Source organism: Neolamprologus brichardi, chromosome 12 (assembly GCF_056152115.1).
Source record: "Neolamprologus brichardi isolate AB-2024 chromosome 12, ASM5615211v1, whole genome shotgun sequence".
NCBI lineage: Eukaryota > Metazoa > Chordata > Actinopteri > Cichliformes > Cichlidae > Neolamprologus > Neolamprologus brichardi.
The window spans coordinates 9013236-9039861 of record NC_142115.1 but is presented as its reverse complement, the minus strand read 5'-3'; the positions used below and the strand labels follow the sequence as shown (position 1 = coordinate 9039861).

At 39.6% G+C, this 26626-nt stretch overlaps 2 protein-coding genes across 12 annotated transcripts in view; both read left to right on the top strand.

Moving 5' to 3' along the window:
• Nucleotides 1-20058, top strand: part of pnpla7b (patatin-like phospholipase domain containing 7b) — a 29454-nt gene extending 9396 nt beyond the window's left edge. For 4 of the 11 annotated variants that reach the window (XM_006797569.3, XM_035910627.2, XM_035910628.2 and 1 more), the window contains exons 12-35: nucleotides 172-292; nucleotides 388-468; nucleotides 971-1047; nucleotides 1223-1372; nucleotides 1555-1632; nucleotides 2138-2343; nucleotides 2436-2567; nucleotides 3005-3128; nucleotides 3243-3432; nucleotides 3922-4071; nucleotides 4258-4321; nucleotides 4432-4600; nucleotides 4931-5113; nucleotides 5200-5318; nucleotides 7082-7238; nucleotides 7418-7534; nucleotides 7666-7735; nucleotides 7933-8049; nucleotides 9107-9255; nucleotides 9367-9519; nucleotides 9608-9724; nucleotides 10691-10775; nucleotides 10934-11079; nucleotides 11195-15142. In XM_006797569.3, the coding sequence (XP_006797632.2) occupies nucleotides 172-292; nucleotides 388-468; nucleotides 971-1047; nucleotides 1223-1372; nucleotides 1555-1632; nucleotides 2138-2343; nucleotides 2436-2567; nucleotides 3005-3128; nucleotides 3243-3432; nucleotides 3922-4071; nucleotides 4258-4321; nucleotides 4432-4600; nucleotides 4931-5113; nucleotides 5200-5318; nucleotides 7082-7238; nucleotides 7418-7534; nucleotides 7666-7735; nucleotides 7933-8049; nucleotides 9107-9255; nucleotides 9367-9519; nucleotides 9608-9724; nucleotides 10691-10775; nucleotides 10934-11079; nucleotides 11195-11260 (3021 nt within the window). In that variant the 3' untranslated portion in view covers nucleotides 11261-15142. Of the gene's footprint in view, nucleotides 1-171; nucleotides 293-387; nucleotides 469-970; nucleotides 1048-1222; nucleotides 1373-1554; nucleotides 1633-2137; nucleotides 2344-2435; nucleotides 2568-3004; nucleotides 3129-3242; nucleotides 3433-3921; nucleotides 4072-4257; nucleotides 4322-4431; nucleotides 4601-4930; nucleotides 5114-5199; nucleotides 5319-7081; nucleotides 7239-7417; nucleotides 7535-7665; nucleotides 7736-7932; nucleotides 8050-9106; nucleotides 9323-9366; nucleotides 9520-9607; nucleotides 9725-10690; nucleotides 10776-10933; nucleotides 11080-11194; nucleotides 15143-19998 lie in introns of those variants that run through there. The other 7 variants (XM_035910629.2, XM_035910631.2, XM_035910630.2 and 4 more) reach the window with 4 other exon arrangements.
• Nucleotides 20026-26292, top strand: zgc:64051 (leukocyte surface antigen CD53). Its single transcript, XM_006797568.3, has 8 exons — nucleotides 20026-20156; nucleotides 20914-20998; nucleotides 22012-22200; nucleotides 23878-23952; nucleotides 24045-24146; nucleotides 24239-24346; nucleotides 24461-24544; nucleotides 25868-26292. The coding sequence occupies exons 2-8, from the start codon at nucleotides 20936-20938 to the stop codon at nucleotides 25937-25939; spliced, it is 693 nt and encodes a 230-aa protein (XP_006797631.2). The 5' UTR covers nucleotides 20026-20156; nucleotides 20914-20935; the 3' UTR covers nucleotides 25940-26292.
• Nucleotides 26293-26626: the final 334 nt, after the last annotated feature.

The window sequence follows — 26626 nt, the reverse complement described above, 5'->3', positions numbered from 1 at the left end:
GCCTAACCATTAAATCTGTAGTATTAGAAACATGGTTTTGGGCTTTTGAAAAGTTTTTCTCAAAATCAGAGTTTAAGTTTGATTCTTACCAATATTGATTTAAGATTTCAGATCATTTAAGAAAATTCTTGTATTAAAAGGTGACTTTGTTGATTAACTTGTGTTTATCAGGAGAGCCAAGCGATCTCCTTGGTGTCTGTGGCAAACGTTCTGTGTGACACTCATCCACACAAAGGTTTCCGCAGGCAGCAGTCTCACTCTGATGATCTGGGCTCTGAAAAAGCTGACACAGGTCAGAAATAACAGCATTTTCTCAATATGTTCACTATGAGACGTAAGCGATGTGCATCAAGTAAAGCTGCTGATGTTATCTGTTTTTTGATGTAGCAGAAAAGTCCAGCCTCTCTTCCACATCCACATTAAAAACCAAGAGATCCCGCTCCCTCTCCAACCCGATTACTGTTACAGGTATACATACATGCAGTGTCACTGTACACACACATATATGTATACTTATAAAAAAGTAAGGGAATGGTTGGCTTTTTTGACAGTGCCATGATAAGTGTTTATTGTTTTGCATATTTGTCAAATTTAAACATTTCAGGTCATCAAACAAATGTTAATATTAGACATATCTATCAATTGATCGATAGATAGATAGATAATACAAATACAGGTAAATACAAGATGATGATATACTGTATACAGTGCTGCTAACTTTAACTGAGGATACAGTCAGGAGAATACTTTAAGGCTCTCCTTAATTTGGGTTTCGGTCAGTTTGGGTTTAAACCAGTCTCTGTTCAAACTTGTGGCTTAACCTCGTAGGACCTTCACATATGTGGACATCACATTTTGGGTTATTTAGACTAAAATACTCAATTTTGCTCTACAAGGGCTTGATATTCACTTACGAAGACATTATACTGCTACTGTTCTATCAACATTTTAAACAATTTGTGTTTTGCAGGGGAAATGTCACCTGACTTCAACAGTACATACGTTCCAGGTGCCAAAGAGGAGACGGTGCCTCATAGTCCTGTCAAGGTCTCTGGATAGAAACTATCTTTGTTACACTATCAGGGAATTGCTGGTTTATGTTGAACATTGGGCATACAGGGCATCCAACTGTGCACCCATCACACCATATATGCACATACACAGTTACTAGAATGAGTGTGGATCTCACACATATTGTGTTTTTTTGTCTTTACCTCCTCAGTCTATTCTAAAGAAGAGTGTGACAGTGCAGCAAACTCCATCTGCTGTGTACCATTACAGTGATGCAGGAGGAGGAAGTGTCTACCATAATAAAGTCAATGCCATTTTCCAAGCTGCTAAAAAGGATTTGCTGCAGGTCATCCAATTACAGGTAGCTTACAATGAAAAGGATACATTACTACACCAAAGGTCAACTGAAAACAAATGAGGAGATCATGTTTTTAGCAACAGTAAAATTCAAAAATATAAACTCTATTAATCCCACAGTGGTTGTATATTTGAGTCCTGGCTACTTCTGAGACTGTCCTCTGTGTGTTTTTTTGCACATGTCAGGACCCCAGTCTGCTGGATGGGAGGGTGAATCTTCGCCAGGTCAAAGCTGGATCTGTTGTAGGCCACCAGGGAGACCAGGTCAGTTTAATGACAATGGACAAGAATCCTCATCCTCCTCTTGCTCCTCCTTGTGCTTCTTCTCCTTCGCCTCCTTCTGTTTCTTCTTCTTCTTCTGCCTGCTTTGGATTACCAATGCTTATTGTAATTGGAGCAAAGTAATATTCTTACATTTAACTGGCTATTAGTCTCAGTAGCTCAGTTTAATAAAACAAATGCAGGTCTTAAAGGTTCTCTGTCACATCTGTTTTCTTTCTTTTCTTGACGTTTACTGTTCCTCGTTTAATCAGGGTACTTGTGGATATTAAAAACTGGGCTGATCAAACACATCAGCTGATACTGATTTAAGAATGTGTTGCTCAGTTTTAAAGAGGATATGTTTTAAACCATGGGAGAGTCAGCAGAAACAAATGGGCATCACGCTGCTGAAACTGCAGGAAAATCCAGCACTATCACCTTTTTGGTTTCATGCCACTGACTGGTGAAAAGTCACATGACCTCATTTTCTTCTCCGCATGTTTTTCAGGACGTGAGTGTGGCCTTTGTCATCTCAGGGCTGCTCCATGTCTATCAGCGTATGATAGACCGCGAAGAGGAGACCCTGCTTTTTGTTACTCACCCCGGGGAGTTGGTGGGTCACCTGGCTGTCCTCACAGGGGAACCCCTCATCTTCACAGTGCGAGCGCACCGAGACTGCACCTACCTCTCCATTTCCAAGGCCCATTTCTATGAGTATGGCCGAGCACATGCACAAGCAGTCAGCTGTTTGCTTGCCTCAGTGTCACAGCCAGGCTTCAAATACATCTTAATTTTAAACTTTGCAGGATTATGCGCGAGGAGCCCAGGGTGGTGCTGAATGTGGCTCACACTGTGGTGAGGAGGATGTCGCCATTTGTTAGACAGATCGACTTTGCCCTGGACTGGATGGCTGTGGAGGCTGGGCGTGCCGTCTACAGGTACTTTTACTAAACCTGTTAATGTGCAGGCAACATAAACTGCAATTACTTTCGATTCAAAAAACTTCCTTAATTTATGGAAACACTTTTAGGTTTAATTATTAATTGTGATGGAGTCAAAACACCTAAAAATTTGCCTTCACATTCCCATTCAGTCCACTTGCACTTGTCCATCTGCAGTGTGCACTAAATGTCATCCAGTGTAAACAAAGCAGCCAATGAAGTTGAATTTTATTTTGAGAAATAGAGCATGAATTTCCATGATGTTCTCACATGCAAGGTGTCATAACAGCTCCGAGAATAGCAGCAGAACTAAAAGCAGATGACTATGAAGTGGGAACTTTAAATGGGAACTTTATGATCACAGCTTATAAATATAAATGTGTGATTTATATTGAAGGACTTTTTTTCTTACATGATTGCCTGTTTGCTTTTAGACAGGGAGACAAGTCAGACAGCACCTTCATCGTCCTCAGTGGCCGACTGCGCTCTGTCATTGCAAAGGATGATGGGAAAAAAGAGCTTGCCGGGGAGTATGGCCGCGGAGATCTAATTGGTGTGGTGAGTTGTTTGAATTGTGACCTCCTGTTTAAGTTTGAGAGAAAGTTTTAGAAAAAACAAAAGACGTGGAAAAACAATTTTTTGTACCATAACATCTCTTTCATGATTGAACAGGTTGAGGCCCTGACCCACATGAACCGAGCCACCACAGTCCATGCTGTTAGGGACTCGGAGCTGGCCAAGCTCCCTGAAGGAGCTCTGAACTCGATCAAGAGGAGATATCCCCAGGTTGTCACTAGGCTGATTCATCTGCTGGGGCAGAAGATTCTGGGCAACATGCAACAGGTCACTGGACCCCTGGCTGGTAATCTTTTATTGCTTTTACTTTGTGTGTTTTGTGGTTTAGGTCCACTTAGACAAGGCTCACTGTAAAACAGTACAAAGTTTTCCTGAGTGATCCTTTTATTCTATAGAGGTGAAACAGTAGAGTTACAAAGGAATCAGTGCTGAGGTGAACTGATCAATCTTTTTACTGTTTCTGTAGTTTCTCCTCTTTGACTTTCAACTATCAAACATCAGAAATTCGTGGTGTAGGTGGTCGTGGGTGGAGTTTTAAGTCTTGATTATAAATTTTTATATAAATTTTTGGAGAATATTGGCTTTGACCATTAAATTTTTTTGCTGTGGCATCAGTTTGCATAGTGTGTGAGTGTGTCTGAGAATTGTGCTAGCCTGTGTCACATGCTAGAAGCATGAACGTTTGAAACCCTGGAATTCATATTGGAAACACTATGAACAATGTACAGAAGATTATATTGCATATGTGAAATATCTAATGGCAGAAACTCTTCAGCTCGTAGTTTGGGTCTCCACACGCCTACCAGCAAGTGGGATGCTGGGAACCCAGTCTCCAACCTGTCCACTGTGGCCATCCTGCCTGTGTCCGAGGAGGTTCCACTCACTGCATTCACTCTGGAGCTACAGCATGCGCTCTGTGGCATTGGTACACACACACACACACACACACACACACACACACACACACACACACACACACACCATTAAAACAGATGAAGGGAGTAATACTGATTATTCCAGTATTACTGATATGGGATACTATTAGCTATTAGCTATTAAAAAGGGGGGCATACTGTTAAGTTTAAACATCTTAATGCAAGTCTTTCTACAGGTCCCACTTTACTCCTGACCAGTGACAACATAAAACAGCGCCTGGGTTCTGCTGCTCTGGACAGGTAGATCACGGAAATAAATACAGCTGTAGTTGAAATTCACTTCTGCAGTTTTTTATAGGTTGATCTAGCTTTAATGAAGTGACATGCTTCTACCTCATCTCTACCTCAAGTGTCCACGAGTACCGCCTGTCCAGTTGGCTTGGCCAGCAGGAAGACATCCATCGCATCGTCCTCTACCAGTCTGATCCCAGCCTCACACCATGGACCCAGCGCTGCATCCGCCAGGCTGACTGCATCATCATTGTGGGACTGGGTGAGCAGGAGCCCACAGTGGGCGAGGTCAGTGTAAATATTACCTTATTTTGTAGAGTTTGAGAAGAATGTGAGTTAAAGCTGCAGGAGATGTTACTATTCCACAGCCAGCCAATTACAACAGCTTTTCATTCGCTTTTCTTTCCAAGCTCCTTAGATCATGCTTGTGTTGAATTTCAAGAAAAATCAGAGGGAAATTCTTTATTTAGGAAACATCTCCTGGATACATAGATACTATATAGAAGTTGTAGAAACCACATCTGTTTGTGACACTTAAATACAAGTCTGCGTTAAAGGTGTTTATTGCACTCATAACAACCTGAGTGAAAGCTCTCTGCTCATGTTCTGCATGTGTAGTTGGAGCGAATGTTGGAGAGTAGTGCAGTCCGAGCCCAGAAGCAACTCGTGCTGCTTCACAGTGAGGACGGCCCACCACCCAGAGGGACGGCAGAGTGGCTCAACATGCGAAGCTGGATCTCCAGACACCATCATCTGTGTTGCCCCCGCAGGGTGTTCTCCAGGAGGAGTTTACCCAAGCTGGTACAGACTACAGAGTCTTCACTAACCACTGACCTGGTTAGCAAATGCCTACATCTCTTTTCTGTGTCTGTGAATGCTTTTTTCAGAGGGAGTTATACCAGCGTGTGTTTGAAAAATGTCCAGATCGTCATTCCGACTTCTCCCGCCTGGCCAGGATCTTGACCGGAAACAGTATTGCCCTGGTGCTAGGTGGAGGGGGCGCAAGGTAGTTCTGCTGCTTGGGAACATATTTATTGATTAACCACTTAAAAAGGCTTTGTTCAGCTAACTGAAGTTTTGCACTTTTGCGCTCAGATCCGTGAAATATAAATGTCTAAATTAGTGCCAGCCGCTGGTCTCAACCTCTTGCTTGCAGCCCCTACCCACTCTCCTTACTTCAACAAGAAAACCCCACTCACTCACAAATTCACCTGCTACATGGAAGGACGCATTGCATATGTCCACACTGCTAAAATGTTTGTTTGATGTAGCAGAAGAGGCGAATACAGAAAGGTAGTGAGGAAAAAAATCACAGTATACCAAACGTGTGGATTTATTTATTTAGTTTGCTCAGTTTTTCTTTCTTAGTTTGATTTTTTTTGCCCTAACTCATCTGATAACTAAATGAAAATATAGACATTTGGTTAGCAAGGTGCTGATACGTTTTTACAGGTGGACATAAGACCATATTGATATTTTGTTGATTACCATATGAGCCTTCCTCAGGTTGGGAATATCTGCGCCAGAGTTTTGGGTAAACCTTACTGTTACTGCTACATTAGGATTTGAATACGTCTGACGCCCGAGTTATTCTTACTGAAATATTAGATAAGCAGAACAGTTCTTTTTTTGTGTGTTTTTCTTGTTGTGTAATGACTGTTTTTTTTCTTGATGAATCTGTTTCTTTTTTCACCGCTCTGGCTTATCCTGGAGCTCTGGCAAGGTAGGGACCTGAGACACCCGATGATCACATGACTACAGCAGTAATGCTTTTACATGTGACCTATTATTGAATCTGTAGATCCAGTCTTAGCCATAGGTATTTGCTGTGTGTCATCTATGTAAGCACCTGTGGTTACATTTGGTACTTTTACTGCATCAGTACTGGCAGTTCAACTGAACCCTGGGAACTATTTTTTCTTCCTAAATGATTTGCAAATTCTTGCACCGGTGTATTGCTAACACCCTGACAAAAATATGTTGTATATTGAAATTAATTCAACATAAGCATAGCAGTTGTTGTGAGCATTTGTAGGACACAACCAACAAGCATTTGTGATATATAATCACACAGTCTTGATGCTGATGCGAGATGAAAGAAAAAGGCCTGAAAGTAACACATTTGCTTACATAAAAATGAGCTATCTAAGTTGCTTCCTGCCAAAACTGATGAGCACTGCTATCTTTCTGGCTCCATTTAAAATCATCTGAAATATTTTTATATCAGCACTTAAACATGCCCAGTAAATTGCCAGCTGTGTCCTATTTTGGTAGCTTCACCAACACGAATAGGCAGTTTCTGCTTTATTAGCTAAAACTCGATATTTTGCACCTATTAGTGTAAATATTTTTATATATGAAATTTTTTATATGAAATTAAATAAAATATCTATTTGAGCAAGATATTATGAATATTTATAGTACATTTTATTAGTAGATTGAGTTTCCTAGCACTTTCTTTATTCTAGCTTTAGCCAAGAAGAAGCTAACAATTAATGTTTCATTAATATTTTTTATAATAAAGCTGTATTTGCAGATACATTTAAACCAGTAAGTAAAAAGAATCCACATGATAATGTAATTGTGCAGTGACACATAATACGTCCTGCCTCAAGTCATAAATAAATTTTGTTAAATGCAATATGATTGTTTAAGGCTGCACTGTCTCCTTGGACTTTACATTCAGTCACTGCGTGCAGGACTTTGGTAGAACTCCTTGTGCACATATTGGTATATGTCTGAAAAGTCGTCTAAATGAATGTGTTTCAGAGGCTGCTCTCAGGTGGGCATCCTGCGGGCACTCAACGAGGCGGGGATCCCTGTGGACATGGTGGGTGGCACCTCCATTGGCTCGTTCATGGGAGCACTGTATGCTGAGGAGAAGAGCATCAGTCGAATGAGGGTCCGGGCACACGAGTGGGCCATGGTGTGTGGATGACACACTCTGCTGACACCTGCACTGATATTTTTAAAGAGTTTCACCTCCCGGAAGATTCACTAGTTTCACTTCCAGATTTCTTTAGACTCAAGTGAAAAGCTGAATTGTTCTTTATCAACCATGGTGTGTTTTTCTTCACTTCCCTTTTTTAAAACTTTCTTCTTCAGGGTATGACTTCATACTTTAAGAAGATCTTGGATCTGACATACCCAGTTACCTCCATGTTTTCTGGAGCCTCCTTCAACTCCAGCATTAGCTCAGTCTTCAAGAACAAACAGATAGAGGTAAGGAGAGGAGCGTTTCAAACACCAGCAGCTTGCATCATGTGCATGTAACACATTTCTTGCAAAGTCACAGCTCACATGCCTTTCTGTGTTATGTTTTTTTTTTCTGTTTCCAACCCCTCCACTTCCAGGACCTGTGGTTACCGTATTTCAACATTACAACAGATATCACAGCTTCCGCTATGAGAGTTCATACTGACGGTGTGGGAAACCTCGTTTTTCCTCTAGTACTAGAAGCACTCTGACCATTTAAGGAGCTCCACTCTTTCCTCAGCTCTTTAAGAAGGAGCTGAAGAAAAAGAAGGGAAAATATTAATTTAATTGTGAGATGTTTTGTACTTAACCTAATCATTAATTTGTGGACAGTGTTTTCACACACAATTGTCCTACATGATTAGGTTCGTTGTGGCGGTATGTCCGGGCCAGCATGTCTCTGTCAGGTTACCTGCCACCGCTCTGTGATCCCAAAGATGGACATCTGCTCATGGATGGAGGTTACATCAACAACCTACCTGGTGAGAAACACTGAGAGGGTAGTAAGCTTTTCTACTCGTGCTGTGTACGAGTTGAAGTAAACTGGGGTGATCGCTGTTTGACTCACAAGAATAGTTATGTCAAGGTCCTCTGTATTTGTAAGGTAAAGGATCCACACTAATAATGACAGAGAAAACCCTTAAAGTCAGACAGTCTCTATGAGCAAGCACTTGGTGACAGTGGGAAGGAAAAACTCCCTTTTCAACAGGAAGAAACCTCACATCAGAACATTAGGCTCGGGGAGGGGCGGGCATCAGTCAGACCAGTTGGGAGTGAGAGGAGGGAGACAGGACAAAAGACACTCTGTGGGGGAGAGCCAGAGATTATTAATAACTAACAATTAAATGCAAAGTGATGTGTAAACACATAGTGAGGGGAAAAACAGTGAGAGAAGAAGAAGCCCTCTGTGCATCATGGGAAGCCCCTAGCAGCCCAAACCTGTTGCAGCATAACCTTGAATCCATAAGGAAGGATTAAAGGTCACCTGATCTACCCTTAACTATGAGCTTTATCAACCCCCCTCCCCAAAAAACAACATCTTGAATGACTTAATTTACATTCATAGTAAACATGACCAAACTTTCTAATAATGAGATCAGCATATGATTTCTGTAAACCACTTTTATCATATTGTTAGATCTGTATGATGCCTCTGATGCCTCTTCTGTCTTCCTTTTATGAACAACAGCTGATTGGAAGAAAGCTGACTTCGAGAGAGAAGAGCTAAAAGTGCTTATTTCATAGTGAGGATGGTCATTCAGAATATATAAGCAGTCATTAAAATATGGCTATGATGCAAGCAGATGCAGACCACCGTTTAACAACAGATATTAAGAAGACGAAAGTGGGGTGTCGTGAGACAGCATGCTTATCTGCAAACTGCAGAGATGTGCAAAGCCAAAGAAAGTAATATTAGCTTATCAGTGGGCGTACATGATTGGCAGATACACAAAGAAGAATAGAAACAAACATTTTTGACTATATTTATTAGCTGAAAGAGGAAACTGGTTATCAGAATGTGTCTCTCATGATATCTAGCTGACGTGGCTCGCTCCATGGGTGCCAAGGTTGTGATCGCAATCGATGTTGGAAGTCGAGATGAGACCAATCTGACCAACTACGGTGATTATCTGAATGGCTGGTGGTTACTGTGGAAGAGGTTCAATCCACTGGCTGAGAAAGTCAAGGTGCTTTGATTTTACCACAGCCTGACGTCAACTGTGGGCAGAATGACGCCCACTAAACACTCTTTGTTCTGCCATCATAGCCCTGTCAGACTGAACATACTTTCCCTCCAGGTCCTGAACATGGCAGAGATCCAAACACGGCTTGCTTACGTTTGCTGCGTGCGCCAGCTGGAGCTGGTCAAAGACAGCGACTACTGCGAGTACATCCGACCACCTATCGACCGCTACGGCACACTGGAGTTTGGCAAGTTCGATGAGATTGCTGTGAGCTTCTCCTCTCTTCCTCCATGTTTTATTTAATTCTATTTAATCTGCTGGCCCACAAACTCACTGAGAGGTTCACTATCTGCAGGAGGTGGGGCACCAGCATGGGAAGACACTGTTTGATGTGTGGCAGCGCAGCGGTGTGGTGGACAGTATGCTTAAGGACCGACATCAGGAGGAGTTTCACAAGACCAAAACTGGTCACGTGAGTGTAAATAACAATACAAATAGATTGTTCAGCTGCGATCAAGTTTGACTCTTATTCTTACTCTTGTTATATAAGTTTGTGTCAGATACACAGGTAACCTAACCAGGGCCCTGTACTATAAAACAGCAGCTCACCACATTTATGACTGTAATGTTTAATAGTCCATCATAACTAACTGCATACAGATTTACAGACGTTAAATATTTTCTCCTGTAAAGCAATTTTAATCGTATGTTTTCAGAGACGGTTAAACCCTACCTGTGATATCAGAGGTTTAATGGTGATCCTTTTCCCTTCATCCATCCATTTTTTTAACTCTTTATCCAATCCATAGTCACGAGTGGGGCTGGAGCCTGTTACAGCTGTCACAGGGTAAAAAGCCTGCGTTGGACTAACAGGTCAATAGTCCATCGTTGGAGAGAGGCAACCATTCATGTTGACATTCAAACCTTCAGTCACTCAAGCTACTTGTTAATCACCAAATCATGTGGCTAAAGTAAAACAGTTTCTCTCTTTCAGAAACTTTTAGAAACTCAGTTTGAGCACTTTTTGAAGCACTTTGTTGTTTGGCTCCAGCAGAGGGACAAAATAAAAAACTTTAAAGGTCTTTAATCCTTTAAGCCCTGAGCTGCGTGTCATCTTTAAAACTCTGGATCTGAGTTGTTATATTGTTCTACTGCATTATTTTATTCACTGTTCATAGCTCATTAATTATTTATAGTGTTTTATTCAGCATTACTATTTAATTTTCTATTTGTGTATATTTATTTACATATGCATTTATTTTTAAATTGCTCATAATTATATTTTAGTGTATCTATAGACTAAAGTGAATGTTTATTTGCTTATATTATTTGTTTTGGTGTTTGGCTGTCGAGTACTACAGTCTGCAGTCACAGACAGTATGAATCCAGTGAAGGTGGTCTTAAAGTCTTCGCTGGAATGATGAGTTCTGTCTTTCAGGTGGTCACATGTCCAAATGCCTCCTTCACTGACCTGGCAGAGATTGTGTCAAGAATTGAACCCGTCAAGAATGCTTTAATCGAAGGTTAGTAAAATCTAAACTAGAAATCTGATTTCTTACATGAACAACGCATATTACAATCCATACTATAATTTATTATTTTAGCTTCTTTTTATCTGCTCTTCATTTAAAAGCCTGATCAATGAAAGGTTCTCCTGCCATCTCTGATTTTGTCCGCCTAGAGGAACTCTCTGATGAGTACCAGACAGACTACGATGAAGAGGCGGTGGAAAGTGCACTGTCTGACTATGAGGCGTTCACCCCCGGTAGTGAGCACACAGAGGAGGAGGAGGAGGAGGAGGAAGAGACGGCAGATACTGCTGAAACTGTGTGTATTAAACCAAGCTTTACATGAACTTTGTCAATATTTGGCTTGTTTGGACCTCCAAAACACTTAAAAATTAGAAAAATAAAAAGTTACATGTAAAAAAATCTTTTAACAGGATGAAGACGTTCCAGTCAGAGTTCGGCGCCGATTGAAGAACCCCCTGCAAAGTGCTCCTCTGTGATTTCTTGTCATGTGTGCTATGACTGGAGCACAGTGCTCACTCTCCAGTGCAGTGTTGGCTGTGGTCCAGTGAGCAGCGACATAACACGCTCACTGAACACTTCAGTAAGGTACAGTCGATGCTACCTTCAGACAGTTACAAGTTGCCGTTGTGGTCTCCTTCGGGCTGATGCGATGCTCTCCTTCTGTCGGAGCACCTGTAAAGTTAGGCAGTTTGGCAGAATAGAAGTTTTAATGATGAAATGAATACATCTTAAAAAAACAAAAAACAGTGTGTTTTATTTCAGCTTGTTTTATCGTCACAGACTCTGACAGTGTAATTGCACCACCAGTCTTCAAAACCTAATACTTGATAAACACCGAGCCCTTTCTGGGACAGTTCTCTTTCGCCTTGCTGCTTCCGGCTGTGATGTTCTGATCCATACAGTCCTGTACAGTATTCTATTTTATACACATTCAAGTTAAAAACTGTTATGTGATTACAGAACACTTCAAGTACAGTGTTACCCTCGTTTCCATCCATTAATAAAGGGATTTCTCCTCTTTAAGAACAGTCCACACACACATGTGCCAAATGCACTCTTAACAGTGACTGTAATAAGCTCTTTCAGACAGTGTGTGCATCAATCACATGTTGAATGTATGGTTTTTTTACATGAAGGATTACAAATGTGTATGTCTCCTTTCAGCTTGTGTTCCAGTTTCTGTCTAACTTGAATGCATAATTCAAAGTAGCTGATGATTGAATGTATCATTAATGTAGCTATAGATGGTTCTGACCAACAATATCCTCACATGTCATGGCATTAAAGTTGGAAGTATTAATGATGACTGTATTCTACTTTAGGGAGGTGCTTTCACAGATTCACTGTCACAGGAATCCCCTGGTGGGTGCTAGGTGGGATAAGGCTGTGGGCTGCTCTGCTCTGCCATCACTGATAAATTACGTTGTTGATTACATTTACACTACACACGTGTCGCCCATAGACATGCCCAAGGACGGATAGACACATGTACTTGTGTCACACTCCATGCCAGTTGGCATGGAGGGCACAAATTGGAGGAGTGGCTGTCTTGAGAAAGCCCTGGTGTGACACGGGTGTACGACAGACTACAAAGTAACACCAGTGTTGCCAACTCCTCAGTAAGGAAAATCGCTATTGGCTGTCCTAAAAGTCGCTAGAAGTCGCTAAATGACGTCATCACCTAATTTGCATAATTGGTCATGCTAATGTAATTGTAACCTACGCTGCTGGAGAGAGAAATAACATCGTGGACGAGACATAAAGTGAGCAATAAACGTCCTAAATGCATTTAGAGTTTATTTAGAACTACAAATTAAATTTCTTTTAGCAATTATTGTTTTTTGTAATGTCACAATTCCAACCCTGCTCCTTTACCCGGGCTTGGACCGGCAAAAGTGACCCGAAATAGGCACTCTGGTGGAGTTACTTTGTGTGTGTGTGTGTGTGTGTGTGTGTTTATAAGTAGTTTTAAACCTGATCCACAAAACAGCATAAGAGTAAAAGAAGAACTGACTGCGTTACAGCACCCGCTGCTTGTTGAGAGTAAAAGCGATATGCGCTTTCACGTCTTTTTTTAGCGACTTTTTCTAGAAAAAAAGTCGCTAGGGGGTCTGAAAACTCGCTAAATATAGCGACAAAGTCGCTAAGTTGGCAACACTGAGTAACACTCTCACTGCTTGTAAAATCCTATTGAGAAAAATCCTCACATCACAACTTCCCACTGTATATGCACATGGAATTTTTTTATACTCTCTCACATAGTGTGTCTCTCATCAAGTTTATTATCAGTTCCAGTTTTCAAAAAGAATCCCCTTAGTGTGCCAACCAAACATGTGTTTGACTATTCCAGTTTTTTTTTAAAGCCATCCCACCACATTTCAGAGAAACACTGCACTTTTTAATTACTTAAAAAAAACTTTTTTTGTAACAAAACTATATTTTTGATATTTATCTGACAGCATAAGATCATTACTTTCATTCTTTCTTATTTTTATAAAAACATCTGTTGCAGTTTTGAAAGCTTTTGGGTATCTGTTAGAAAAAGCAAATATATTGAGGGTGGTGACTGTGAGCTCTGAGACTATATTCAGATTTTTATTAATCCATCTCTTTTTTGGTGGGCACAGACACTGAGATTTGTTTGTTCAATCAGTGCTGTGAAAGCACTGGTTCTGTGAAACAACTTAGTTTCCTCCTCCTTTTAGGCACCTTTCTTCTGATTGGCTGCCCCTCTCGCTTGCATTTGGAGCAGTCTGAATCCTGAGCTTTTGGCTTAGGAATTACTTGTACATACAGTAAACCATTTGAACTCTGGACATGCCTAATACGAACATCAGCCATTGTGACAGTATGAAACTCACCCACGTTTATGTTGGGTAATTATGGTGCAACATTTGTAACTCTGCAGAGCGTCATCAGTTCCTGAATCACAGCAGAAGAGAACATGCCCATGGCTGATCCAGTCTAGCACCAACCACGCCTAATGGATCATTATTATTCCTCCTGTGCTTTCCATTTCAGAATGGTGTCTTAAAGAAGCACTATGTCTCATATTCTGTTAGTACAATTCATTGGAGAACATTTTATTATGCATGCTGATACATACTGTGTTTTTATTTGCATAGTGTGTGATTTTTTTTTCTTTTTTTTTAAGAATGAACATTGTCTCAAATTGAAAGTAGCGCATTGTGCACCTATCAGAAATGACCATTTCAGCTTGACCATCACTGACAAGCTAACTGCTGCATCCATCCATTCGCTTCCGCTTATCCTTTTCAGGGTCGCGGGGGGCGCTGGAGCTTATCCCAGCTGTCATAGGGCGAGAGGCGGGGTACACCCTGGACAGGTCGCCAGGCTGTCGCAGGGCCAACACACAGGGACAGACAACCATTCACACTCACATTCATTCACACCTAGTGACAATTTGGATTATCCAATTAACCTATCCCCACAAGCTGCATGTCTTTGGACGGTGGGAGGAAGCCGGAGTACCCGGAGGGAACCCACGCAAACACGGGGAGAACATGCAAACTCCACACAGAAAGACCCCGGCCTGATGGTGGAATTGAACTCAGGACCTTCTTGTTGTGCGGCAACAGTGCTAACCACTGTGCCACCGTGCTGCCTCATATTGCTAAAATACTAATGGTAAAATTATCTAAATTTTAAAAACAACAATCTAATTTTTCTAACCAAGTATACAGCACAGCATTTACCTTGTTGTGGCAGGGAAAACACAGATGTAGCTAATATCACTAACAGTGACCATGAGACAGCCGAGTTAAATGGGATGAAGAGAACATTGATGCTATTCAGAACAGGTGCTCTTCAGTATGACTGTGCAGGTCAATGCAACTGTGCCATTAAAGGGCCTTACCTTTTTTTTGCCTCCTGTCTTTATACCAACCAAACTTCAATTTTAAGGTAAATGAGTTTTACTATGTAGTTTGTCATGCAGTTGCAAGCAGCACTACCTGCCCTGTCTGGGAAATGAGTACCTAACATTAGCCCTGCACTATAATGGATCATTATGCAGTTTAAAGCCAAGCTTGTACTTTTTAATCACTGTGGTTTATTATATGGTGTATTAATATTTCATATCAACTGACTGTCCAAGTTTTACAAGAAAACAAAAGTTAAAGTTCCATAGAGGGAATAGTTACCATGACATTGCATGTGAATAACTGAAATCTTTGTTTTCCATTTGTTGTGATGTTTCATCCTTAAACAGAATTATGGAGAGTGATTTTGAATGTTAAATCGTCAATACACTGTGTGTGTTTATTTCTTTAATCTGTGGCCTGTCTGAACGCCAAAATGATGCGATGCTGCATAAGTCTGCAGATAAAATGTTGTTACTATCTCCAAATTAAAACTGGAAATATATGCTTTTTTCAGATGGTTATTGGTTCACACGACAAACTTATAAACTATAGAATTGTGTAGGCCTTCAACTTGCAGAGTTTTATCATATCAGAGAGCTGAAAAATTTGTTTCAACTCAGTTCAGTTTTTTATTTATCTCAGATATTGTATCTTTAGGATATGATGGGGCCTGATTATTCAAAACCTTTTATGTGAGGAACAGTCTTTTAAAAGCATTTCTGGATTCAACAGGGAACCTATGAAGAGAAGCCAATATGAGAGAGACATTTTTATCTCTAGTCTCTGTTGCTATTCTCACAGTGGGATTTTGGATTAAAGTATCCTGTTACATGCCAATTTATTTAGACTTTTTGAGCCAACTACAAAAACTCAATTTTGCCCAAATTTAGCCGTAGAAGAAAAAAAAAAGATCAACCACCTATATCCTAAAGTCATCATATAGCTTAATAGATGAATGTAAGTGGATATTATCATGTAAAGTCACAAACTCTTCAAACTTTGTAGTAGGCATTGAGCACACTTTATGCACCAAACTGAGGATCTAACTAATGTCTGCAGATAAGGGGAAGCTATAAATAGATGTCAAAGTTTCCATGCCTGGGGAGTGTGACTGAGAAATGGGAGTTGCAACAAGATTGGCAAGAGCAAGAAAAGATTCTCATCTATAAATCTGCTGACAGGGGCATATAGAAATCCTAAAGTTACCATGTGATTATTCAGCTTTAGAGGGGAAGGGAAGTGGGAGTGTGAATGATTTGCATCTTCAGCAGAAGATGCCTCGCCAACAGCTCTAAAGTTGTTTGTAGACGTGACAAAGTGGCTAACTTCCTGGTGCTTGCACTGACCATTGTTTTCAGTCATGAACTCAACTACAAAACAAAAGGAAGAAAAATCATCAGAAAAAAAACTTGTTTGTTGTGTTGGAATCTAAGCAAAACACAACCACAGAGAAACATACAAATGTCAGGCAATTTCTTCCTAATAATCTGAATAATGTCACAAAAACAAATGGAAGCACTGCATGGCTCTGATGCTCTTCACTGAGGCAGGTAGAAAATGTAAAATTTAGCTTCGTGTGTTATGTAGTGCATTATGACTTTTTGACATATTTGGGGTTTATGTTTTATTTTAGGTCTCCTTATGGGTTGTATACCCCAACCGGTCACAGCAGATGGCTGCGACCGGTTGGGGAACCTGAGCCTGGTTCTGCCGGAGGTTTCTTCCTGTTAAAAGGGAGTTTTTCCTTCCCACTGTTGCCAAAGTGCTTGCTCATAGGGGGTCATACGATTGTTGGGTTTTTCTCTGTATCTATGAAGCGCCTTGAGGCGACTTTTGTTGTGATTTGGCGCTATATAAATAAAATTGAATTGAATTGAATTGAATTGAATTATACCTTGACTCGGGTGTTGGTAGAAGGCCCACGGCTGGTATTTCATTCTGCCTGACCCTGATGAAGACAGAGTTGATACATAGTTGTCTTTTTTTAATGCTAACTTCCACTTTTATTGTTTATTGTTTTGTAAAAGAATACTAATATACCTCGTTAGAAACTTGGAAAAGAGTGAACAGGAATCAAAGGTTAATGTGGTTTAAATTAAAGTGCTGAAAGCAGCTAGCTACAGCTGAATCCATAATTTGTTGAACGTACCACCAACAAACCATCAAGATATGATAGAACTGCAGGCTTCAGCTTTAATTCAAGCAATTTTACAAAGCGATTTTAGCTGGAAATGAATTAGAGCCTCAGAGGCTCCAAAGTAATTAGACAATTGAGTGACGAGATGTTTCATGGCCAGGTGAGGCCTGTTCCCTTGTTACTTCATTACCAATGAAGCGTCTGTCACATATCTGCTATCTAATATCTGCAGCTGATTCAAAGTGTTGAATTTGTATGTTATAGCTTTTCACTGTAATCTTAAATATAAGAATAAAAGAGATGCAGTGGAAGTGAAGGAGGCTGTCGTTAAGTTGAACAACTAAAATACTTCTATCAGCAACAATCTGATACATGCATGAAAACAGGATTATATCCATGGTTCAGAAAAATAGCTTCACAATATTTAACCAAATCAAAAAGACTTTCAGACTTTCATGTGTACAATCAAGAGATGCATTGATGAATGGAGGTACAGAGAGTTTAAACAAGGTGCAACTTGAACTTGTGGACTTGTACCAGGGAAAAGTGTGGAGACAGGAAGAAGCAGCTTATAATCCAAAACAAACCACATTATAACAGAGTGCAAGTCGACAACGTCCCGAAGCATGCTGCAAAAACAATTCTTAATTTCTCAGTTTATTCTTTATTGGCCAAGTCAGTCATGTCGTCTCAACTTGGCAGAGTAAGTTGTTTCAAGTAAGTAAGTTTTCAGTAAGCGAAAATAGACCCACAAACCCACAAACAAGAAACAACTGAAGGCAGCTGCAGTAAATGCTTCATTTCCTCGTCGGAGGAAATGAAGCATTTGGTGATGTGCATCAGTCCTAGACTTCAGGCAGACACCGAGTGCAATTTTCAAGAATTAAAAAGAGTTTTTATATTTAAAATTCTGTTATTTTGTCTGAGGGATGACTCAATGTAAATAATTCCTAAACAGTTGATCAAGTTAAATACAGTATTTGGTTTTTGTTTACTAATGCTAAAGGAATGCTCACTATTGTTATAGCTATAATTGGATTTTTATGAGGGCGTTAATTCCCACTCCAGCCCACTCTACACACAAAACAAATTTTAACAAAGGTTAAAATGTTATTTATCTGAGTAAGAAGGTAACTGGAACATGAAATCTGGTGGTCTAAAACTGTCCCTTTCCACTGAAGGTCGCCAAATACTTGTTTGGTAGGGTGTTGGTCTTTACTTTACAATATTAAATGCTTTGAGCTGAATGCTGTTGTGATTTGGTGATATAAAAACTGAACTGAATTGAATTAGTAGTCTTATTCCAAAAGTAACTGCTGCTAGAAGTGGAGAAAAATTCATTTTGAAGTGAACAAAGGGGGTCTGAACCTGAATGACAATTCATCCAACAGATTTCAAAATGAAAAACTAAGCACTACTGAAGAGACCCTCGCTGGTGCCTGAAGAGAAGCAAAAGGATCAAAGGCATTTCAGTCTAAACAAAAACGGTGTCTTGGTTTTACTATAGCTAAAAACTACATACCAGGTGCATTAAGAGGCCCTTTTTTAAAGTACATTAGTTGTTTTACTCTTAAATCCCCATTTGTGGTTGCACAGTTCCTCTTAATGGTAATGGCTAAGCTCCCCCTCCTGAATGTCACTGTTCCTGCTCCCACACAACAATGCTGTGAAGTTCATCACAGGCTTCCAAGTAATGATAAGGTAAACTTTGAATGACTAAGCGGTCATATACTTTGGCCTATATCATTAATGCATCGCTGTATTTTAGTCTACAGCTGCCCTAGTTGAGGGATTTGCCCAGTAGGCCACCGAGAAGGTGTGGTTTAGTTTCACCCTGAAAGTGAACCAGTGCTCAGTCAGCCTTACTCTGTTCGTACTATGCTTCAGTTTGCTCGTGTGTATTGATCTGTGGCACACTGGCTGTATGTGCAGCAGAGATAGAGATTAAAACTGTGTCTTTATTTCAACCCTGGCACACTGGTAATAAGATGAAATAAAAATGGATGATCTGATTGTGAGTCAGGAAATGACGATACTACTAAAACAAGTGTTGAAGAAACTGAATGCTTGCCTCTGATGTGTCGAGGTTTTTCATTAGCTGACAGTAGTCCTGAGAACATCTGGACATCCTGCCGTGGGCTCAGATTTCAAGAATTTTAAAAACATTTTCAGTGTTTTTGTGTCACCTGTTATACAGAAAATGTTCTTTGTTCTTTCTCCATTCCTGTTGTTGCCATAACAAGCAACAATCTCAGGTGTTAAAAGTGACTGTGTGGCAGGGTGTGGTCTGTGGCGCAGCTGCAGGGAAGGGGTGGAACAGCGGGTTCAGGGCGTAATGTCAGGGGAGGCTAGTTGTCAGGTTATATATAACATTAGGAATGAAACAAAGGCTAGAAGAGGAGCCTGGTATCAGGAGACCGTTTAAATGAAATTTTGAGTATATAAATAACAACAGAATGAACTGATTCTGAGGGATCAGGTGAGAACTGTTTCACATTTGATTGTTTTTACTTGGAAATACCCATGAATGTAAATATCCCCTACGAGCAAAACTTTGGTAGGGAGGCAGGGGTTCCTTTAAACATGGAGGGATTTTCCAACAAAATCAGGCTCAGGAGGGGGCAGGCATCTATTATAAATGGTAAATGTTTGGAAGGTGGGGGAGAAAGAGAAGACCTCAATAATCAGACAACTCCATGTAGGCAAGCACTTTGGCAACTGTGGCAAGGAAAAACTCCTTTTAAACAGGAAGAAACGGCCATCAGAAACAGGCTCAGGGAAGGGCAGCCATCTGAGAAATAGTAGCTAATGATTAAATGCCGAGTAGCGGCCTCTGATAAAGAAAGCAACACTCTGCAACACGACTAAATGAAACCAGGACTGCTTATGCCGACAACTACCTTGGCACGTGACACATTGAGAAGGTGAGAAATGACACCAGTTAGATGTTTTAACCAGTTTGTGTTCCTCTGTGACAAACATACAGGCTTTATTATCTCTAGTTGTGCAATAAGAATATTAACAATCGATTTCACATCAGTGAGGGGTTTTGACCTCTGCAGCTGCTGACCACAGTTTCAGCTTGTATCTAAATATAAGCAGTGTGTCACAGACATGCACCTGACGTCTCTGCAGCGCTATTGGTTGCCCCTACTGCACTTTCTCAGTCATCAGTTTCTTTCCATGTTGCTAGACTTTAGGAAGAGGAAGTGAGAAGGGCTGCTGAAAGCCCCATGATGTACTCTGCAAGCTTCACAGAGCTATGAGAAGGGGAAGTACGAACAGCAGACGAGCTCGACAAGCACACGCCTGAAAAAAGAGACGATAGCAGATATCATTTTCTCCAAATAGGTAAGAGTTCAACTTTATTTTGTCTTGAAGCTCTAGAGATGTCTTTAAATCTTCAGAATATTGTGAAGATGTTTCTTTATCGGTCAGAAACGTGTTGATGTCAAACCCCTAAAAAATACTTGTAAGTGAGAAAAGAAAACCCAACGAAGATGAAAAAGTGAACAAAAATCTTTTAAATTTAGACCAAAATAGGCAGTCATCTAACTGAAAGTGTCTGTCATGTGTACGTACTGACTTAAGTGGAAAACAAAATATAAGAGCTGTACTTTAGTAGTTTTAAATGGCCAAAGAAGAAGAAGAAGAAGAAGAAGTCTCTTTTTTATTCTCAGAACAAAGATCAGTTAGAAAGAGGGCAAAATTTTGATGTTTTGCACATATTTATAACACAAATACAGGAGATTTTTTACTTAGAACGGGTCACCTTGTATTTTGAGGAAGTTTTGGTATTTCCACAATTAAACTGCCTGCCCTCTCATGATGTAATTTTAAACCCTCCCAAAGTATAATGCACTCATACCGTGTTGTACAGAAGAAGAATTTTGGTTTTGCTTGTAAACTGAGAGGAAACACAGGAAGTGAGATGTGTGAGCATCACTTCCCCGCTTTGTGACCGTGACGTTTTGTCTGTTTTAGCACTTACACACCCACACACAAACACAAGATATAAATAAGAGATGCTGCATTAAACCTTGACCACATCCAGCCCTGCTTCCGATATTTATATTCAATAAAAAATAACGGCCTTTTCTTGTTGCAGGTCTGATCAGAGGAGTTGCAAGATGGCTCACAGCTGCCTCAAGTGTTTAAAGTACACCATGTGTGTCGCCAACTTGCTTTGCTTTGTACGTATGTCTCAGTCATCCAGCATTACATCACACATCACTGTAAAACATCCTGTCACATTCATCCACTCACTTTTCAAACCTAAACTGTCGGGTGTGACAGATGTATGAGTGTGTGAAAATTAGTTAGCATTTATAAATGCTTCAGGTGTCTACTTTGGGTTTCAAATATTCTACCAGATGGTCAGATTCTTAAAAATTAATCAGTTAAAAGGATTTACCAAAAGTTCACACAAAAAAACACAAAAAAGGCTCTGACAGTTTTATTTGTTTACTCTGTGTAATTGTATTATTACTATGACGATTACGTGAGCCAATTGTGTGGAGGCAGTTAATTTTGCTTGTTCAATTTTAGAAAGCCAATGTCTGCTAATATGTGAAAATATAGATAGATAGATAGCCTTGCTAAAATATCCAGATTTTGCCCAAGTAAGATGTACATTTTTAGTTTTTTGAAGACAAAATTGGGCCTATACTGAAGGTGGACACTCAGGGTCTCACCCACGTCTAACCCACACAGTACTTGCCGGTGTAATTAACCTTATGCATGGGCCGAATCTGGGGTACTTTTAGCATGTATCTCTACTTAGGTATTCATATAGATTCTTTTGGATATCTGATGATCTTCTGACCATAATGATGTACATACTTCCTGCACCCTTTCCATATACCTGACTCACAGGCGCCATGAAGAGAAAGAGTGTTAATATATTTAATATAATAATATATTTATATTATATAATATATTTTTTAATATATATTTTTAATTCAATTTCATTTCATTAATTTTGTTCCACAGACTTGGTGGATACAAAAGAAAAGGAAAAGTCAACATTTGCCAGAAGTCTGTTGCATAACAAATAAATAAAAAGCAGAAGCACTTGAGAAAATGTACTGCCTGACACTGCTGCCTGTAGGCAAGCTCTGAAGCAGACCAGGGCCCGGTGCAGCTCACTGTACTCTGTGTAGTGTGTATTGTGGACTTGGCTTCAGTCTGTCTTCTCTTCTGTCAGATCTGCGGTGTGTTGGTTTTGGTCTTTGGCGTCATCATGATGGTGGGTTCAAATTATGCTGCTCTCACCCCCTCACTGGCCAGCTTCAACATAGCCAACATCCTCCTGATCACCGGCATCATCATCACCTGCGTGTCCTTCCTGGGATTTCTCGGCGCACTCAAGGAGAACCGCTGTCTCCTCCTATCGGTAACACACACACAAATACTCAAAGCAGAGTACAGATTATGTGGTTTTCTGCTCCCTCTGATTACTTCATATTTTTAGGTAATTAACACTGTAGTTTTGGTACCCACAAAGGGTATAATTTGTTTGTTTTTTTAATGCCTGTATAATTTTGATAAGAGGAAGGGGCTCTCTAACACTGCCTCTTCACTGTTGTGTACTCCAGTTTTTGAATACTACAAAAATAGCATTTATGTAACAAACGGAAATATCTAAAGAGTCAGTTCTCTGGGAAAAAAGGTAATTTAGATGTTAATCGGGACTAGTTTTTCTGCAGAATACAGAAATACCTTTGCTTATACATTTGTTGTATCTACACGGTTTTGTTTTGTTTTTTTAAATTTAATGATACTTTGAAAAGCTTCCACCTCTCCTTCTAATTCAGAGTAGAAGAACCCTGTCACAGTAGCTTCTGTTTTTTATTGATATATAAAAAAAATACTTGATATATTTTTGATTTCTATATATCAGTTTTTTATTTTACTTTATTCTGTTTTTCTTGTTGTCATAATTGATTTCATGCTACAAAATTCATAGTCATAAGAGACTGAATCCTATATATTACTAACTTTGTAAATTCCCTCGCACTTTTGGAAAGAAGCTTCCCAAGTGTCAGTACCATAAAAACAAACAAACAAACCGTAAAAAAGCAATTGATCCAGTGGTGCAGCAAGGTGCTCTCTTGACCCAGTCAGCTACAGCTCCCTGTGTTGGCACACCTGTCAGTCAAAATGTCCATAATTTTAAGTCTTACTAGTATGCAAATAAATTAGAAAACATAGCAGTTACATTTGTTTTGTCTGCTGTAACGCTGGGAATTTTAACATGGGAGGCCGTGGACACTGACTTGGTTTTTGGGACAGTCATTAGAGGAACTGCAGCTTCATCTTTTCCAAGTTGACTTAACTCAGCCTCCATTTGTTACTTGGTTTTTTTTAGTGATGTAATTGGGGTCTGTGACCTTAGGAAACAAAAAATTCAATGTCATATAACCCGAAGAAAAAAAGTTGTGACAAAGTGAAATGACTCTTTGTTTAATCAGTATTAATAGCTCCATAGTGGTTTTTCCAATTCAACTTTATTTATGAAGCACATTTAAAAACCAATTTGTGAAGATGAAATTACTGTACAAAAGACAACTCTGATAAGACTTAATAAGAGAATAGGCAGAAAATACATGTTAGTAGGTACTAAACATATACAGTCATGTGTGACAGGAGATAAAATAAGCAAACCAGACAGAATCAAAATCAATGAATAAAAAGAAGTTTTGGTTTGAAACAAGTTTTTAAATAAGTTTCTAGTTGTAAAAGACTCAATAAAGGAGCAGCTTTGACTGTGAGGAGACTGTTGTTTCACAGTTTGGGAGGTTTCTCCAGTGAGTTTAAAAGTAGCGCAGGGGACTGTCAGAAGCATGTTTGCGAAGCAAGCAAAAGATTCCCAGCTCATTCCCAGGAGGAAACACAAAGATGGGCATTTATGGGCATTCAAGTTTAAAAAGTTCTCGAAATCAGACATGTTGAGCTACATGCTGTGAACTAGCAGCCAAAAATAACTTCACTATACGGTACCGTTTCATATGTGTATGTAAAGTGTTTCAGAGTAACATTCACATAAACCTTTTTATTTATTTTTTTACAGTTTTTCCTGATGCTCTTCCTCATGATGCTCTTGGAACTGACAGCAGCATGTCTGCTACTTGTATACGAGGGAGAAGTGTGTGACACATATGCTATACACAATATGTTCTGTTTTTAAAGCAAATGTATACATTGTATGTAATCACCAAATCCTCCGTGACTGTTCAGATTACTGAAAGCGTGAAGACCGATCTGACAAACGGCTTGAAAGATGCAAAAGGAAATTCAACACATTCAAAACAAAGTGACTGGGATTATATTCAAAATAAAGTAAGTATGTCAGAGTGGAGATGTCATGTTGTGACACAAATGACTTTAGAAATTTGTTTATTTTTTTTGTCTGTCAAATTCATTTGTTTTAGCTTGAGTGCTGTGGAATCAATAATGTATCAGATTGGGGAAACAACGTGCCAGAATCCTGCTGTATTCCTGAGGAATCCTCTTGTAAAAATCATAAATACTGGGAAACGGTAGGCTCATACTAATCACTGATCATTTCAGATTTATACTTGCTTTAATGTACCATAGAGGTCAAAGGTCACATTGTTACTGCTGCAGGTAATTTCAAAATGTTTTGTGTGCAGGGTTGTTTGTCAAAGGTGACAAATTTTTTTGAGAAGAATTTCCTAACCATTGGGGTCTCTGTCATTGTCCTCTGTATGATTGAGGTAAGCTGTTAACATACTATTTTACGCAGGTGTTGCAAAGGTAACCTATGAACCTGCAGATGTACTATGTCTCAGAAATTACCATCTTCACTTCTGTATAAAAGACAACTGGATTATAAAGTGAATGAATTGGTTAATACAGTGTTCTGCTCAGAAACGTGGCATCTTCCTGTTAAAATATACCTAAACTTTGTTGCCTTTGAAAATGGTTTCATTTATAGCAGTTAACAACCATGGCCTCAGTGTGTTTTATACTATAAAGATCCTTCAATATTAGATGGAGAGAACTCTGATGATCAAATAACCCATTATGAGCAAGTACCAGGCAATGGTGGGGAGAAAGAACTTTTTGACAGGAAGAGATCTCCAGACAGTGTGCGGGAGTAACTGAATACATGGTATTCCGAATACAGTTACTTTGTTGAAATAAATGGATTACACAGCGGCCTTTTCCTGTTTCATATGTTAGGCTATGCCCTCTCTATTTTTGGTAATTCCACATTGGTGGAAACCATCTTGCAGCCCATGTTACATCTACTTGCAGCCCGAATAATGACGTGAAATTATTATTTTTTTTAAACTAACCTTCCCAACACTGTCTCCAGAAGAGCCAGTGACAGTGGCAGACAGCCATCTGGTAAAACTGGTTGGGGGTGAAGAGAAAAAAAGGAAATAAAAGATGAATGTAGCTTGCAGCTCTTGAAAATAAAATAGTAAAAAGCTAATGGTCAAGTACTTTTAACCTACATTCTTCTGTCCTAATGGCCAACTCCTGCTTTGGAATAGAAGTCAGGATGTACAGAAATGTAAGAAAAATTACCTTTCAGTTCACTTCATGCTAAACATTTTTTGATGACTTTATACTTTGCCAGTTTCACATCTTACTGTTAAGACTAGTCCCCACTAAAGTTATAAAAGTGGTTTACATGTCTTTAACCAATGAATGTCCAGCATCCCTGTATATCAGTCACATTCGCTATCTGGCAATGGCAAAATAATGTGTGACGTTAAAGCCGCTACAGCCATCCTTCATATACAGTCTATGATTGCCGCAGACCAAGACCTGCTCCCCTCCCACTTACCAAAGTGGGCCTCCAGCTGGACAATGTCCACTGCCACACCCAAAAACGCAGCTCTAGAATGGATCGGGGAAGAAAAGACCACTCTTTAGATTGCAAAAAGAATAAAAAATACTTCATATAAACAAGCATAAACCCAATGAAATTTCAGTCAGCTTGAGAAGCTCAGAATAACTTTTTAAAAACAGTACAACATTGCATTTTATGTCCTTTTCCAGTTTAATTTCTATATTTCTGTTTACAGGTTTTGGGAATGTGTTTTGCCATGACACTGTTCTGCCACATTAGCAGATCTGGACTGGGCTACAAGTTCTGAATACCTTCAAACATAATCTTCACATTTTACAGTAAATATCACTGTAAACTTCTTTAGGAACTAGAGGGAAAGTTTCTGGAAAAACTTCCTTAAAATGAGAAAACTATTTTTCTAAACTCTTGCTTAAAGCTTAAACCTGTTTATGTACCTGAATATAAAGTATAAATGTAAATTCTGGCACCTTTGACCTTCAGTGCACTACTCCATTTCAGGTGAAGCATTGTGCTGAGTTCAGTTTTGTACAGAACTTGCTTGGTGCCAAGTTTATCTTAATGTCTGTCAACTTTTTAAAACTGTTTCTGTAAAATATTACCTTTGTACTAGTCTTTAATAAACTACTTACTGACAACAAATTTGGAAACCTCCAATTAACCTGCAGTCAGCTGAGACTGAAGAAGTCACTTGGATGAGTGACGAAACGTTTCTCCTACAAAACGCTACGTCCAGATGAATAGAATCAACTTTTGGAGATCAATTAACTTTATAAAAATAAAGAGCATAAACAGTGTTCTGTAGACTTCTGAACAATCTTGCTGTCAGATGACTTCCTGTTTCTAGCTTGCCGTTTACTGATCTGTGGTGGAGCCTTAAAAATAACCACTTCCTCTTTTGACCCTGTTCAGCGAGTTTCCCTGAACAAGATTTAGTTTTAAGCTTAAGCGGGTCGAGAGGTCGTTGTTTAAAAAC

What these genes read in the sequence shown, in the direction of transcription:
- zgc:64051 (XM_006797568.3), top strand. Translation starts at nt 20,936, where the DNA reads ATGGCTCACAGCTGCCTCAAGTGTTTAAAGTACACCATGTGTGTCGCC. An exon ending in TCGCCAACTTGCTTTGCTTT is followed by an intron (nt 20,999 to 22,011) that starts GTACGTATGTCT and finishes CTCTTCTGTCAG; the next exon opens with ATCTGCGGTGTGTTGGTTTT. An exon ending in TTGTCCTCTGTATGATTGAG is followed by an intron (nt 24,545 to 25,867) that starts GTAAGCTGTTAA and finishes TTCTGTTTACAG; the next exon opens with GTTTTGGGAATGTGTTTTGC.